Source organism: Melitaea cinxia, chromosome Z (genome assembly GCF_905220565.1).
Source record: "Melitaea cinxia chromosome Z, ilMelCinx1.1, whole genome shotgun sequence".
Taxonomy (NCBI): Eukaryota; Metazoa; Arthropoda; class Insecta; order Lepidoptera; family Nymphalidae; genus Melitaea; species Melitaea cinxia.
Genome location: NC_059424.1, coordinates 17,114,204 through 17,132,353, shown reverse-complemented (window position 1 = coordinate 17,132,353; position 18,150 = coordinate 17,114,204). Strand labels below are relative to the sequence as shown.

Sequence of the window (18,150 nt, the reverse complement as noted above, 5' to 3'; positions counted from 1 at the left end):
TACATGATAAGTAATGACCAACATATCGGCCTCGTTCCATTGAGCGATTGCAACGCCCGCAGCGCCCTTTCTATCGTTCCACCTAAAACCCATGGTCGTCGCGAGCGATCGCTCGACGTCATAGATGACGTCACTGTTCGCGATCACATCACGCCCACTTCGCCCACAAAATGTAGGTGGGTCAGAGTTGGCTTTCATCAAAACTTGGCGGGAAGTTAAAAAATAACATCTGTCAATGTAAATTGTGCATGTCATTTCTCATTCGATTCGGCAAAATGACGATAAGTTTCCGGGAATCCATGTTGAATTGAGTTTTTTTCCAATCCATACGAAATATTTACCACAGCTGCATGTTTTCACCATGCCGTCATATTGCGAGCACATAGCTGATACCTGACAGCGCCCAAATGTGCGTTCCACTTATAAAATTCGCCAACAAGTACAACAACCGCGGCGTTCTGTACGTTAGTGAAACGGCAATTTCAGCGGTCGTGGTCGAAGGCGTTGTGGCGTGCGCATAACTTTTCACTGAGTTTATCGATTTTAATTATTTTTACTTTAATTGATAGCTAATACTTGTCATGTAATCTCTTCTTCTTGTTGTTCTGGTTAAAATGGCTTTCAATAGTGCTAAATGAGCACAGATGATTTCGCCAATGTCACGTAGAATGGATAATACACGAAGGAGATTGATCGGTGCGTTCGAGATTACATTAATGTAATCTCATTTTATTTTGATCTAGACCTGATGACTACTTTTTGAGTAATCTTTGATAGCGCGTATTTACTTGACTATTTTTTGTGTACTTTTACGTAATTGAAGTTCGAAGTTCGAAGTCGTTGTAATTGATGGCGGTTTTTTGTTTAGTTAACGATCAAACCCAATTATTTAAGACTAATTTTAAGCATTAACGATATTGAAGTACACTTTTACAGTGTTTTTTTTTTTTTTTTTAATAAAAATTAACGAAGAAAAGTATTAAGTGAAACGGTGAATTGGAAATGTATTTTTGAATTCTAAATTTTCGCTAAATTATAAAATACATTTTAAAATTAACTTTACATGATGACAATTTGTAACTGAAACTGTTGCAATAGACTGAACATCTTTTATAATTTTAATGCTAATAAACAATTGCTACAAAACGAACAAAATCTTTAAATATATATTGACTAGGGTGTCTTTATTTTAAACAAAATAAAGTCAGACACATCATACAAATGTGCATACTAGCGCATTATAATGCAACTATGGAGAGTTCAAAGGTTACAAAGTATAGGTTTGTGACCTTTTATTAATTTATTGAATTTAAAATCTGATGAAAACGAATAAATATGACACTTCAACTTAACTGTATTTCAAATTATATTGTTGAGTTAGGGCTCAGAAGGAAATATGTAGCTCAAAGTTTGGAACAGCCCGACTGGGGATGAAGGTGTTGCGTTTCTGTCTTGAGTAAAGTAGCCTGAGCTCCTAGGGAGCGTTATCAACGCGCTAGTAATACTTCTGTTGTTGGAGGCAAAAAAAAATAATATTTCTAAGGTTTCTTCCATTAGATGTTTGACTGACTTTTCTAAAAATGATTCCGAAATTTAATGGGTGTCATCATACCGACGTCGAGGTCATGACACGGCTTGAGAGGTCAATTAAAGTGTCATTAGACAACCGTTGTACTAAAGCTAGCTGTTACCCGCGAGTATGTCCGCGTCAAAATCTTAATGTTATCTCGGTAACAGTTCCGTTGTACGAATCGAGCATTTTCTTGGATAAAAAATAGTTTACAGTGTCTATAGTAGTCAATATCATTTTCTGACCACTAAATAAAACTTAGTATGAAAAAAAACAATATTCTATATAACTATATCTTTCAGCCTTATTCTATTCTAGACTGTAACTTACTCGGTGCCAAATTTTATCAAGATCTGTTAAACAGTTCTAGTGTAATTAAGTAACCAATATTCTTGGAAAGTTGCGCGTTTGTATATAGGTCCACACTACATAATTTTATAATTGTGTTTGCTCGCAAACGAAAAAAAAAACCGACTTCAATTACATCGACAAGTAATACAACGTAGATTGACGAAAAAATAGTCAAGTAACTACGCGTTATCAAAGATTACTCAAAAAGTAGTTATTAGATCTCGATAACATTTATATATGACCACACGATAAACATCAGCTTTCAGTTAATTAAAAATTATCAAAATCGGTACACCCAGTAAAAAGTTATGCGGATTTTCGAGATTTTCCCTCGATTTGTCTGGGATCCCATCATCAAATCCTGGTTTCTTTATCATGGTACTCAACTAGGGATATCTCTTTTCCAACAAAAAAAGAATTATCAAAATCGGTACATCCAGTAAAAAGTTATGCGGTATAATACAACTTAGGTCGACGAAAAAAGCGTCAAGTAAAAACGCATTATTAGATATAACTCGAAAAGTAGTTGTTAGATCTCGAATAAATTTAAATGGGACCAAATGATACACACCACCTTTCGAATAAAATTTTTTTTGTCGAAATCGGTCCACCCGGTCAAAAGTTCTGATGTAACATACATTTAAAAAAAAACAGTCGAATTGAGAACATCCTCCTTTTTTGGAAGTCGGTTAAAAACAAACTTATTAGGTATAACGTAGCGATACAATAAATGACATCACTTTTTACGTACTACAATTTATTATCATACGACATTAGTTACTTTAAAATTTGATCAACTCTCTTTTCTATTTTCGTATTTCTAAAATAGAGTTTGAAAATATAATATCTATTTTTTATCAATTTAATTATAAAGACAGCGTGTGTGTTTTGTTATTTCATACTTTTTATAATAATATATTGACATATATAACCAGCCATTTTAGTTATAGACATATGAAGATTCTCGGAATAAAATGTTCAAGACAACAAGAAAGAAGCTACACACTATTTAAATTCTCAAGGCCGGTTTCACCGGATGTAGATAAAGTTTTTTCTGGACATAATATATGAATAGACTTTAAGAGCAGAAGATAAAATTGGCTTTAGCGTCTATCACATTAATTAATAAACAAGAACTCTTAGATTCGCATTTGTGAATAGTAGTATAGTAGTAATAGTAATATAGCGTTGAAACTTTTATAATTACCATTTATGGCAACCGGTGAAACAGGCCCACACACTTACACCATCGGATAATTCGAAATATTTCCATATCTGTAACCGAAATTGATGACGCGTTGACGCAACAGTCACGCTACGTCACGCGCACGGTTTGTGGCGTTTGGACTGGCGGTTGCGGGCTCAATCCCTATTTTATTTATTGCCATACAGATGTGTATAATATTCACACATGACAAACATTTATATTAGCCATACAGATGTTTTCCGTGGTCTGGGTGTTTGTGCTGTCCTTGTAGGACTCCCCACCGTGCCTTGGAGAGCACGTTATGCAGTCGGTCCCGGTTGTTATCATGTACACCTGATAACAATCATTACTTGATAGTATATCGATAGTATAGTAGAATATACATATATCCACCAACCCGCATTGGAGCAGCGTGGTGGATTACGCTCTGATCCTTCATGGGGAAGGAGGCCTATGCCTAGAAGTGAGATATAACAGGCTGAAGCGTAACCAACAAATTAAATATCCATAACATTACTGGTACAGATCTTAATCCTAAGTGGTAGATATAGTGATCCGTCATTCGAAAATTTACGCTTGTATTCGTTCCGTAACTTTTGTAACTACTAGTGGTAAATTGCATGTAACGAGGTCATTATCAGAAATATATAAAATGTAAATTTTTATTTTACGGATTCTAATTTCTAGCAACGCTTGACACTTTTTTTCTTTTTACTTTTTTTAATTTAACGAAATTTTAATTAAGTATTATAAAAAATTTGGTTACCTTTCTGAAGATAATCGGAAATGTGCAAGTTTTATTTTAATATTTAGATAAATATTCTTAAGTGACTCTATACATAAAACTAATGAGGAAATTAATAGTAGTTATATAGTTCTATAGTTATATAGTAGTAGTTTATAGTTCTTGATCAGGATTCTCTTTAAAAGTACAAAGAACTTTTGACTGGGTGGAACAATTTCGATGATTTTTCTTATAATCGAAAGGTTGTGTGTGTCATGTGGTTCCATTTAATTTTTTTTTGTGATCTAGCAAGTAATTTTTGAGTTATATCTAATTATGCGTATTTACTTGACAAAAAATATTTTTGTCGTCTTACGTTGTATCAATCAAACCGGATAACTTTTCACTGGGTATACCTATTTTGATGATTCTTATTTTAATCGAAAGCAGATGCTTGTTTTCAAATACGATTTCATTTTTATTTTATACAAAGATCGACAAACAAGCGTACGGCTTACCTAATGGTAAGCGATTACCGTAGCTTAATAGGGTTTTTTTTATGTATAAATAATATTGCTGTGTGGCTACGGTAGTTTAGTAGTAGGTTTATAATTATATCATTTATTTATTTATTTATTTATGCATAAAAAAATACTTAGAACTAACATTACAGTAAAATGCGTTAGTTAAGTTTATCACAACAAATAACATTAAATTTAACAAACAATTTAAACAATTCAATAAAAACAAAATAATCAAAAAATATAATATAATCAATAAATAATCATACTTAAAAAATTCATAAAATTCATAAAAAACAAACATAATAATAATACAAATTAGTACATTTATATTAATAAAATTAAAATCAATGTCAATATGTAACATTAAATTTATCAATTAATTAAAACAATTCAATAAAATCTATAAAAAGATAATAATAATTTTACGTCTAATTAATCATATAATCAAATCTAAAAAAAAACAAAATTTATAAAAACAAACATTCAATAATAATAACACAGATTAGTACATCTATATTAATACATATCACCACCTACTGCCCCCAAGCAAAGCAACCTATTCGCGTTTTACTTTAACATCGCGAGAACACTCTCAACGACGTTAGTGTCTCTATTATGAATCGCCATCTTGAGATTATGCTCGAGAATGTCTTTTTCCGTAGCCTCCGCCTCCTGACGAAACGACAGATCGCGTCATCCTTGTCGTCGATGTAGTAAACACAGGCCCTGGTGTGTCTAGTCACCGCGACTACCGCGTGCGAAACGCTGTCGTGTATTCGCAGCCTCCCATTCCTCTTCTGGGTGACGATGACACTTTCACTCATCTGGCCCTGCGCCTCGTGGATAGTCAAGACACGCGACCCCTCCCCTTTCCCGTATCCTTGGTCCACCAGCAACTTCTTCTCTTCCTGTGCGAAAACCAGGTGCAGGGTCCAGTTCTGTCTTGCAGAGATTCGCGCGCCCGTTCAGCTTTCCACGCGCAGGGAACGGATTGTTGGGCTTGAGCCACAGATGTCATTGTAGACCTCGCTGATGGCGAAGGCGACATATTTGGGGTTTCGGTGCGTGCAAGACAACTCCCACGATATGCCTGTTATCAGGGTTGGTGTGCTGTACCGCATCTTGGACATGTTTTCCCTGTCGATGTACGGCAGCTGGCTAATATCTCCAATTCAATAGGATTCCTCTAATATCTAAGATTTTATTTTTGTGTTACCCACATTAGGAATTCTAAACATTTTTGAATATCATATCAAAAATTGACCGTTCCAGCGGGGTTCGAACCCGCGTCTCCGACGTACCGTGTCGGCGCTCTAGCCAATTAAGCTATGGAACGATACACCCGCTCGAGCGAAATTTTCGATATGATAATTTTCGCTTAAACCGTAATTTAAAATTATCATATCGAAAAAAAATTTCGCTCGAGCGGGTGTATCGTTCCATAGCTTAATTGGCTAGAGCGCCGACACGGTACGTCGGAGACGCGGGTTCGAACCCCGCTGGAGCGGTCAATTTTTGATATGATATTCAAAAATGTTTAGAATTCCTAATGTGGGTAACACAAAAATAAAATCTTAGATATTAAAAATAGCACGGCGTCGTCTCCTGTCAAAGATTTTCATTGTAATATGAAACTTTGAATAGTTACGGGTTTCTGTAAAGAGCTCACTATAGACGGCGCCACGGTTCGCTTAAACCGTAATTTAAAATTATCATATCGAAAATTTCGCTCGAGCGGGTGTATCGTTCCATAGCTTAATTGGCTAGAGCGCCGACACGGTACGTCGGAGACGCGGGTTCGAACCCCGCTGGAGCGGTCAATTTTTGATATGATATTCAAAAATGTTTAGAATTCCTAATGTGGGTAACACAAAAATAAAATCTTAGATATTAAAAATAGCACGGCGTCGTCTCCTGTCAAAGATTTTCATTGTAATATGAAACTTTGAATAGTTACGGGTTTCTGTAAAGAGCTCACTATAGACGGCGCCACGGTTCGCTTAAACCGTAATTTAAAATTATCATATCGAAAATTTCGCTCGAGCGGGTGTATCGTTCCATAGCTTAATTGGCTAGAGCGCCGACACGGTACGTCGGAGACGCGGGTTCGAACCCCGCTGGAGCGGTCAATTTTTGATATGATATTCAAAAAAAAAAAAAAAAAATGTTTAGGATTCCTCTAAAATAACTGGTAGCCCAAATTTATTATCTATACCTTATTAAATATTTAAAATGAAATACTCAATTTACAAATAGGATTTTAAATCTAAGATTGTCTAGATGTCAAAGTCTACTACTACAAAAACTCCCGAAACGGCTGGACCGATTTTTATGAAGTTTTGTGTGCGCATCGTTTGCGGGGTCAGCTAGTTACTCATAAATTTAATGTTTACGGTTTATTACAGCACACATCAAAAACTTATTATAATCATTGTGTTGTGTTTAACTCAAAAAGTTTTCGCCAATTCTAGATCAAATTTAAATAAGACCACATGACAAGCGCCAGCTCTTTTTTGAAGGCGGTAAAAAATGTCTTATTATGAATAATCTTTTGATTACTTATAAGTAAATATGTTCTGTAATTTTCCTTTCCTGACCTAATCAAGTATATTACTAGTGAGATTAAAAAATATGTATTTTTGAATTATCATGTTTAACCTAGGTAACATTTATGATGACATGCTTGGTGACCACGCTGACTGCGACTCGAGAGGACGTTTCGCAGGACTTCGTTGAAAACGTTTTGAAGATACCTAACCCTAACAGAGTCCTAAACTCAGTGCTTGGAAGGTTAGAGAGAAATAGGCAAGGTTTTTTGGAAAGGTCACAGCCGAGGTACACCGACGATGCTGACTGCCGAGACACTGAGGTAGTTTAAAATATTTCTTTAATTACAAAAGCGTTTTGCGTCTGGAAACAAATACAATACAAAAGCACAAACGCCCAAACCACGACAAACATCTATATGGCTAACAGAAATGTCTATCGTTAGTGGGGATCGAATCCGTGACCGCAACGCATCAGCCAGTGCTATGAGCGCTGCGCCATCTTGTCGTCAAATTCACCACTATAGTATAAAAAAAAATTATACTACGGTCCGCGTGATATAAGCCATGGTCTATACCCATACTGTGGTATAGTACGAGTACCGGGAATATTTGAAGCACGCTATCGACTTTAACCCCTCACCCTCCCCAGGAGGCAACACAACACTACTTGAGATCTGTAACATTTAGCTGTAATCCTCCTGTGATGTAATGGTCGAGGTGCTTTCCTAGTCGCCTACTCCTAATTTTCAGCAAGATATTTCCTGCTGTGTTGCTCCTACCATAAAAATAATCAAAGTTCAATTTTTCAATCGCGTGACTACTACTTTAGGTAGATATAATCCTATTTAATAAGGCGCTTGTATGTTATCTAACTAATTGGTGTATTTTGACCTCATAAATAATACTTATTACCATTGTTTGATGTAAATCAGCGTTCATCATCTTTTATCACGGATTAAAATAAACTTTTAACTTCATAATTTTTATTTTCAGAATCTTCCAGAATATACTGAAACTCTACAAGAATCAGTAGACCGAGACTCGAGACATTTGGGTTCCCAAGTGAGTAAAATGCATAAATTACATATAATTTCATATTTTTTATAATAGACTAAATAATGCACAACCAGAAAAGAGAGCAGTGTTTGGTCTTAAGCTCGTCTCTATGAATCAAATTTATATTTAAAGTTTATAGGTAAAATAAAGCTCGCAAACGGGCTACCGACCACATTCTATGGATCGATATCAATATATCGATTATCATATTTTAGTGTTGTTTTATATTATTTTATTAATTCGATATAGTAGTTTTAAATGAAACTATCATTTACAATATTTACATCACTAAAATACTATGATTGAACTCACTAAACAACTAAATCTGGGGGCACGGTAGTGCCCCCGCCAAGACGAGACAAAAAAAAAAAAAAACGAGAAGCACTACCTATCTTTTCTCGAAGCGCTTCGTCGTTTTTTTGAACCCTCATGACTTGAGTTTGGATTATACCAGATAAACAAAATTCTCGGGATATAATGTCAATAATAGACTTATTAAACATATAAAGTTTCAATTGCATAGCTCTTATACTTTAGATTTTATTGATATCTAAAAAACCCCGATTTCGTCACTCACTGATGATCATCAAAATTCTTAGAGTACTTCCTGAAGTCCCAGAAAGCTGAAATTTGGTATGTAAGCTAGAATAAGTACACAAACAAGAAAAAAGTTATAAAACTTCGAACTTTTACCCCCCAACCCCTTAAACTAGGGGATGGAAGTTTGTATGAGACTTACGCAAATTTTGATTCTAGAGATCTGAAAATTGATATAGGGACTCCTTGTTAGTCATTGTTATAATTAATAATAATAAAATATATAAAAAATAAAAATCAGTTATTAGTTTATGTCGAAAATTTACATTTTGTAATTTTGGTATTTAAGTTTTGGCGGAGGTCACCGTTTGCATATCAGTTCAACATAAAATCAAAAACAGCGTGCTTAAACCGAATATGGTGAAAATTGGATGGATTGGAAAATGCAGCTATAACGGCCAAGCCACATATTTTGACTAAGATGTAGAGTTTGTGAAGTTAGGGCTTGTCGAGTTAGGGCGTGTAGAGTTAGAAGCTTGGCTCTACATGAGATCTGATAACTTTTTGACAGTGCGAACCATATGATCTCGTCTTGGCAACATTTTACATGAAAAAGTTTTTGGTGGGATTATATTTACAGTTTCTCAAAATGCAACACCGCAATCTTAAAAAACTTCAAACTCACGAAAATAACTAACGTCATACGAGAACAAACGCGTTGTACTGATTATTTAACGAAATGAAATAAATAATCTAAAGTGTAGTATAATACTAACAAAAATATTCTTACATATTAGTTTTCAAAAATATTTATTTATTTATTTATTTACACTTTCGCACACTAATACAAGGTTTTAACAGCATAACAAATGATATATATAAAAATAGAATTTGTATCAGTTGCAAAATATATTACTGGACACTGAAAGGAAAATAGTCCATCATAAGAGACTGCACATCAGAGAACGGGCTATAAATGTGGCGGCTTCCGAACACCGGTGGCTGTCGCTCACTTCTGACACTGTGATGGTAGCGCGCAATAACCACCGGTGGCTGTGGTCAGTGGCCCGTTTGCGCCGAGCCTAAGATTACAAATTGAGGTCTGTTTTCTTAAACGGCGGTTCTTATCTTGTTGACGAGGGTATAGTCGTCCCATGTTGTGGGTATCCAAATCCTGAACTGAATATTTATTAAATTCATTTTAATTAAAATATTTGCGGACACTTTTTGACTGGCACTCTGTTATTTCTGTATTTGCCTATTCATAAAGGTTCGTATAACTTTGAGTTTGAACATAATGATATTACAGCGAGATCTTAGGCTAATAGATTCAAATATTCGCCTGTTAAGTTTTCCATCCATATATCCATTCTAACTTCACATTTATAATTTTAAAATTATCTTCTATTTAACAGATAAATTACATTAAACTAAAAAAAAACCTTAAGTATATATATATATATAATTATATATATATATATATATATACATAATATAAAAATAATTAATATTAATTGCAACCTGTTCAGACACGCTGGCCCCTTCCCATCTACATGGAACCAACAACAGAGCTGGTGCGGCTTGTGAAGCGGCGGAAAAAACAAAAGCAGACAAATACAGGGGTCTAGGCTCCGAATATGATTTTGTCCCATTCGGTGTCAAGACCCTTGGTCCGTGGGGTCCTAGTGCTATAACACTTTTTAAGGAAATATCGAAAAGGTTATTCGACGTCACAGGAGACCGAAGAGCTGGCAGCTACTTCGGACAAAGAATTAGTCTAGCTATTCAAAGGGGGAACGCTGCCAGTATCTTCGGAACTTTGCCTAAAGGGACTCCTTTTAATAATATTTTTTAATTATTATATTATGTATATACTTAAGGTTTTTTAGTTTAATGTTATTTATCTAATTATTATTATTATATTATAAATTGTAAGCTTTAATTAAATAAAGTTAATAAGTTAGGAAAACCACGAATGAGCACGTATCGGTATTATACGTGAGTTGTGAATATTTCTCCTTTTCCTAATATTTACATATAAAATATTATTAGAAAATTCTAATTATATATAAATCACGATCGACTTACAACTAACATTGTGTCACGGGAATTTTATATACATATATTAATATTTAAAAATAATTTGGTATTAGATAACGTCTTAATTGTAATATTTACAAACACGGTCTTTATCTTTACAAAATAAAGTGCGTTTAGGCCTTGACTGTTCTATAATTTCGTAAAATGTAATAGACAATGTTGCGCGTATGTTTTGTAAGGTCTACTTTGTATGACAACATAATTGTTTACGGCACAAAGAATATAATATTTATTAGCGTATTTTATTACAAAATATTTTTGATAAAATTACTAAACTATAATAGGATTTTTTGCCAAAATAACATCGATTAACTGCATTTGCGAAGAACTTTATATGTATTTAATTTTTATATGTATTAAATTTATATATAAAAGAGTTTATATATGATTTTAACTTTAAACAAACATCGAGATATATATTAAAACAACTGTCACTTTCAACTTTCTTAAACTTAAAAATGCATCAAAATCACTCAAGTTTATACATTAAAAATAAAACCTTGCTCGGTAGTCATTACATACACAAACAAGTTAACGATTTCATTATAATCTATGATAAATTGTTTTCTTTTTTTTATAAAAAAAACCTTGGACGTTGACATGCGACTAACCGAAAAAATATATCTTTTTATGTTGTGTATATGTTTAGTGTTTATGTAAGGTACTTTAGTGTACTTACTGTAGCCTCCTAAAACCGAAAGATTTTTTTTTAAAGAATAGTATACCCTAAAATCATGTAAATTTTATAAAATACAATCTTATCGTATAAAAATATTAACTTTGTAGAACCATAGTATGAACTATAGAATGAAGTAAACTTCTTAAAAAGTATTAACAATAAAAAACCTAATGATTAAAGTAACACACATACTGAAACTGTAATAAAAAATATACTTTATTTTTATTTTTATTATTTTAATAAAATTATGCAAATTATGCAGACCAAAAAAAGAATTTCAATTTTCACATTCAGCTAAATAGCATCTTTGATATTATCTATAATAGGCTGCGTTGTAACTAGCAGCTTTAAATAAAAAATACGAAAAAAATTAAACTTTTATACCCGTCCACTAAAACAGACAGCATAAGAATACACGAAATTAGTGTTTTACTTTCACGGAGAACGATTATCTAATACAATGCATGAAATTAGTATGAATATTAAACGTAATAATAGGAAGCGTAACTTCTTAATGTGATATTTGTAATGAACTATACTTTCTCTAAAACACTGTTAATGAAATAGAAGCAAAAAATCTATAATACGTAGTTAGGTTGGATAAAAAACTTGTACTTGTACTAAGTATTGAAACCTCTTTCTTCTTTTTTAACAGACTTCCAAAAAAGGAGGAGGTTCTCAATTCGACTATATTCTTTTTTATGTATGGTATATCGGAACTTTTGAATGGCTGGACTGATTTCGATTAATTTTGTTTTAATTGAAAGGTTTTACGTGTCATGTAGTCCCATTTAAATTTAATTGAGATCTGACAAGTACTTTTAGAGTTATATCTAAAGCTTGTTTTAAACCGCTACATTTTTTACTGGGTTTATCGATTTGGATGATTCTTACTTTGATCGAAAGCTGATGCTTGTCATGTAGTTTTGTTTAAGTTTAATCGAGATCTGATTACTACTTTTTGAATTATCTTTGATAACGCGTATTTACTTGACTGTTTTTTGTAGTGAAGAATCTCAGTGAAGAATCGACCCAAAGATGCATCTACTATAACGTAGTGAGCTGTATTATCCACTAAGGTAGCAGTTTATAAATAATTTTGATAATTCTTATTTTAATCAAAAGCATATGCTTGTCTTATGGTCTCATTTAAATTTGATCGTGATTTGATGACTACTTTTTGAGTAATCTTTGTTAACGCGTATTTCTTTGACTGTTTTTTGTATTATATCTCATAACTTTTTACTGGGTGCACCGCTTTTATGTTTCTTTTATAAATCAAAAACTAAAACTTCTTATGTGGTTCCATTTAAACATGATCGGAGTACTTTTTGTGTAACCTTTGATGACGCGTATTTATGAGATGGAGCGTATTTGATCGCAACGCCATCTATCTGACTTCATTGAAACTACTTCAGTGAAGAATGGATCCAAGGATGCGTCTGCTATAATGTAGTGAGCTGTATTATCCACTAACGGCCGAACCCAATATTCAATCTACAGATAGAGATAGGTAGTTATCATCGACTGCTAATAACTAACTATCTATCCTTTGTAGTTGTCCCAATAATTCGCATAGGGGACTACTATCTCCAGTTAGCTGTAGATAGACCGGCTACCTGAGCTCTCCCTTACATTCCAGTATACGCAGCGTCACAGACGGCCTCAGTTATGTTACACAGATGTTTTGTAGTATTTAAATTTGTCATACAAATTTTATTCATATTAAAGTACTCTTGTTTTATAAAAATATGGACAAATTAATTTTTACACAAACTTTTTAATTTATAATAAATGATATTATTTTTATTTGGAATGCATGGTAAATCTAGTAACGGAACGTTTTAACACGACACGAAAAGACGCTACGAGGCCATTACGCTTTATTGAATCGTCGTTTCGTTTGAATTTGTATAATTTTTTACAAATCAAAATTCAAATTATACAAATCATTGCAATTTGCAATCATTCACCAAATTGTTTGTTTTATTCACAAGATGAGTAAAGTAAGTATTATTTCACAAGAAACTTATTATTTTTATTCAATTAATTGTTGCAAAAGAGCAATATCACTTGAACTGCTACTTGAACTTGAGTCTGCCATTTATTTTCACTCGAAATTAATTTTATTTTAAACAAAGAAAATACTTTTGCAATTAATAAATCTTAGTTATCCCCCGAAAACTATAGATCGGATATTGTTGTTACTAAAGATAATCAACGTTACTGACAGATAGAACTCTATTATTATTGGGACGCTTATACTGTCATTTTCATACGAACTGTTATCTCTGGTAAGCTATCCTCCCTCTCGTCGATAGATAGCTTTGAAGGATAAGATTGCCTGTCGTCGACAAGTTTATGGGGTCAGTAAAATAAATGATAGATAGATATTTCTGTCTCTAGTAGGACATAACCAGAGATAGACTGAATATTGGGTTCGGCCGTTAGACGACTTTATTCGTGAGCAGCCATATTACTCGCCATATTTACCGGGTACCTTTGGGGCAGGGAAAGGACGGTGAATGGACGGATACAGACTTCACCAGACAGTGGTCGGAGCTGCCTAAAAGCGATGAGACCGATACCGAATAGCGGTCAGGATCAGTTGTCAGCAGAAGGTCCAAACAGTTGGTAGTATGGGAGTCAACATCGGGTACCCTAGTTGCTTCCCGGACCAGCGTAAAATTGAGCGCTAAAGCGAGATGGCGAATAGCCAATACCAGCGTGGTCAGTGTGCTGGTATGGGAATAGCCACTCTCAGGGAAGTCCCCCAGCATTACCAATACTCAATAAGGTGATGCATAAGCCTGATTGCCTCCAGATCTCCGCTGTGTAACGATAACACAGACATAAAGAATTTTCTCCTATCCTATGGCCACCAAAACCCATAAATTGGAGAAGCTTTGGTCTTCAAGACTACAGAGACGCCAGCAGCAAATGTCGTCGCGGGTATATAAGCAAACACCCACACGTGTTCTGAAATTATGCTCCAAGGTATATCCCGGGTAACACAAGTATGCTGTGTCAGACGGACTGCCGATCTGCGTCTCCGAGAGGAACAGTAGGGCCGGTTTCTCAGTCTCGAGATGGTGGTGGACTGCAACGAGATTGGAATGCAAACTTCGAATGTTGGAGTGGTGCACTGAGAGTGAGAGGGAGTGCAACCGCTGTGTTGCCTTGTTTTTGTTCCTCTTAGTCATATGTTGGCGAGTGAAGGAAGGCGAGAAGAAGGCAGTGAAACGAGGCTCCACGCTACTAACCCCCAGGCTCTCACTGGAACACTACGCCGGAAAGGGGTTTGGACTGGAGACTGCGGGGATGCCCAAGCCCCTCCGAGATGTCCATCGGGCCCTCTCGTCTGGTCGCCAACCGGCACGATGGCGCATCCAATTTCATGTGTGGTTGTCACATTAATTGAGCCCCCAATTAGCTGCGGCCAGCCAGCGGTGCACCGTGACTCAGATTCCGCTACCCTCCAAACCCAATCACCACAGCGCAGTGGTACCAGTGCAAGTCAGACTGGTCAACTCGCGCGGAGCAACTTTATCGACCCAACTTCTTAGTCGGCTACACCGATCAACGTACCGAAACACGAAACCGCTTGACGGTACAACTTTGTTAAGTGGGTGATCACGAGCCGTTGGTCAGAGCCTACCACCAGTATGTCACCTGATTAGCACCACCCGAGGACCACAACACACGGGGTATACACCTCAAGACGAGGGCGACCCAGTCCCCAAATATCATTAATTATCAGGTAACAACTTGTAATACTTCTGGTGTTTCAGGCATCTTTAGTTAAGGTAACCGCTTACTATCGGGTGGGCCGTACGCTAGTTTGTCCCCTTAATAGTATAAAAAATAAAATAAAATTTAAAATTGTTTCAGAAACATTATCCAATATGTCATTTGGAAAGAAAGATTCACAGACTGAACACAGATGAATACGAGTACCGGCCCGCTTATTACGAGGAGGTACGCTGTACCATGACCTCAGGCGTTGACTTCGGTGTTACAAACGAGGTAAACAACAATTTATTGAGCAACTGTAATTACAAGGGTAAAAAATTGCTTACAATTTATCATTATTTTTTTATACACGCAATAATTTTCGACGAACATTTAATGGTCTTTGATTGTTAATTGTGTAAAAAATATGAATATTTTTATTAGTTTCAACAATAAATAGATTTTTTTTTCATATAGTCAATACTTTGTCACCAAATATAATTAATTTATTATAGTCACTTAATGATTTATAAAAATTAATAAAACACATTACCTTAGACAGTATTGAACAAACACATCCCTGTGAGTTTAACCTAGTATATTTTTTTATGCCACTAGGTCGGCAAACAAGCGTACGGCTCACCTGATGGTAAGCGATTACCGTAGCTTATAGATACCTGCAACACCAGAAGCATCGCAAGCGCGTTGCCGACCCAATCCCCAATCCCCCAGGAGCTCATTTATTTGTAATAATTTTAAAATGTTCTGCAATTTGGTAATATAATAATACAAAAAAAGTATATATATATATATATATATATATATATATATATATATATATATATATATATATATATGTAATGGATAAACAGAAAAAGTGCTGGTCCGATTTGAAAATATTCCATCACCAGTAAAAATGAGAAACTGTAAGATATAATTATAATATCCTAGCGGACCGGCAGACGTTGTCTATCTCGGAATACAGCTACCAAATTTGATTGCTGCCATACCGACATCAGCGCCACCTACCACCTACCTATTCATGAACCCATAGAAATATACGTACAAAATTTTAACCAAATCGGCTTAGCCGTTAGCCGCCGCCGGAGGAGTTCAGTGACAAACGTGCACAGAAGAAATAATTATTTTAATTAGGGTTAAAAAATATTTGAATATATTGAAATAGTTTTGAATATCTTGAATCACTGCCTTAATTGTCTCTTTTATACATTTTCTTCGAAGCACGATTCCTATATTTAAAATCGAATTATTTTTGACGTATAAAATGTTCTTAGATGATAATGTGCCTTATGAAGATAAGATTAAAGATGATGATGAAGATGATAATTAAGATGACTTAAATATAATTGAGCGTATATACGTTAAAGCGTATTTATTTATTATTATTTATTAAATATGATCAGGTATGTTCGAGCCTCGGGTTTTCATGCGTGCAGTGGAACAAAACGATACATTTGACAAGAAGGCGTTATTCGAGGTAAAGAAACATAAACTTTATAATAATAGAATAGATATAACGAAGTTGACAACACATTGGAAGTGATCAGTCATGGCAAACATTTGCACTGTCCATACAGATGATTGCAATGGTCTGGGTGTTTGTGCATTTGTGTTTTGTTGTTTCGGGTACCAACACAGAAATAAATCCTAGTAGCCGTTGAGAGTGAGCCGTTTATTTATTTTTGAGTTAAAAAGAAGGTTTAGTTAATACTATAATATTTTTTATCAAAATAATAGATTAGAAAATGCAGGTACATAACATGCAATAGTTAAAATAAACCTAAATAATAGAAAAAAAACCTAAGCAAAACTAAATTAATATATTTTTAACAGTGATTGCTGGGAAACGAAGACCATGGTGATACCGGCAGGATGCGAATGCATGTGGCCAGTACACAGACTAGGGCAAATAACATTACATGTTTAGACAAAATTGTATAATGACAAAACTTTACCTATCATTTATATATGATCTGTGACATAGTGATAGTTTAGTACACTTATTTATTATGTAGCTTTACCCGCGATTATTTCTGTGATAACCATTCCCTTTCATAAAAATTTTAAGATAAACTATAAGCTTAATGCAGTATAAGAGGTACTTAAATAAGTTTATCTTTAGACAGATACCTTTCAGCATTAGATCCAAGTAACTACAAAGCTGAAGCTATACTTATATACGTATGTATCTACTTCAGCCTTAAACTCCTACCTTTTTTTACTTGGATCTAATGCTAAGAGTTCGACAAACGGTCTTATACACAGGTCGTGCAACTACAGTAGTAGAGATACGTCCGCTTAATGGTTGCGCCTTTTTTTCAATTTACGGACACCAGAGACATGACGATCGATGTGTGTGCTGTGCAAGAAAGACTTTCTTTCTATAAAGAAGAATAGCTTTCTGTCTCTTATTCTATCAGATCTTAGCATTTATATTTTAAAATATACCTAACAATTACAATGAAATGTCACTCAACCAGCGTGCTCAGGGCGCACTGCGCTCCGCACCACGTGACCGCTCACATCGATAGCAGTGACGTACAACGGCGTTGACGCGAACGAATTATTATGACACTATCGTACTGATCTCTCGCCATTGAAATGGGCTTAGTTGCATGACCTGTATATAAAACCGTGGTTATAGGTTAAATAAATTTATATGAAATTTTTATCATAATTACTATAAAATATGATTGATTATTATAAATATATTTAAAAATGTAATGAAAGATTAATTTTGAATTGGAAATAAAATGTTAACATCAATTATTTTTTTGTTTTTAATGTCTACAAACAACTTACCGGGGTAAGGCAACACAGGAAATACCCTGCTCAAAGTTATCATGAATCATGAATTAATAATGTTTACTATTTGTTTTTGTTTTGGCTTTGCTCGCGTAGTAAGAGCAAAATATATTTTAACACGCCTAACTACCAAAATTATTTATTAGATTAGACTAGTAATTTTTTGTAAAAAAAATGCTAATTTGAATGAACAAGCTCTCGTAAGCTAATGAAATCAATTAGGGGTTAAATTTTCGAAAAAGCTTCCAACTATACTGGCCTTAGTAGGGTAGACTAGTTTTTGTGCACTGAAATC

The 18,150-nt window shown here is 34.5% G+C and overlaps 1 protein-coding gene across 1 annotated transcript; it reads left to right on the top strand.

The window, feature by feature from the left end:
* Positions 1–7,050: 7,050 nt before the first annotated feature.
* On the top strand, positions 7,051–16,977 carry LOC123668878. The gene is made up of 5 exons (XM_045602570.1): positions 7,051–7,248; positions 7,919–7,987; positions 15,189–15,323; positions 16,454–16,527; positions 16,884–16,977. The coding sequence occupies exons 1-5, from the start codon at positions 7,051–7,053 to the stop codon at positions 16,975–16,977; spliced, it is 570 nt and encodes a 189-aa protein (XP_045458526.1).
* The last annotated feature ends 1,173 nt before the right edge of the window (positions 16,978–18,150 follow it).

Bases quoted from the DNA above. Each gene is read 5' to 3' on its own strand.
- LOC123668878 (XM_045602570.1), top strand. From the start codon at position 7,051: ATGACATGCTTGGTGACCACGCTGACTGCGACTCGAGAGGACGTTTCG. The intron at 7,249-7,918 runs GTTTAAAATATT...TTTTATTTTCAG, and splicing joins ACTGCCGAGACACTGAGGTA to AATCTTCCAGAATATACTGA. The intron at 15,324-16,453 runs GTAAACAACAAT...AAATATGATCAG, and splicing joins ACTTCGGTGTTACAAACGAG to GTATGTTCGAGCCTCGGGTT.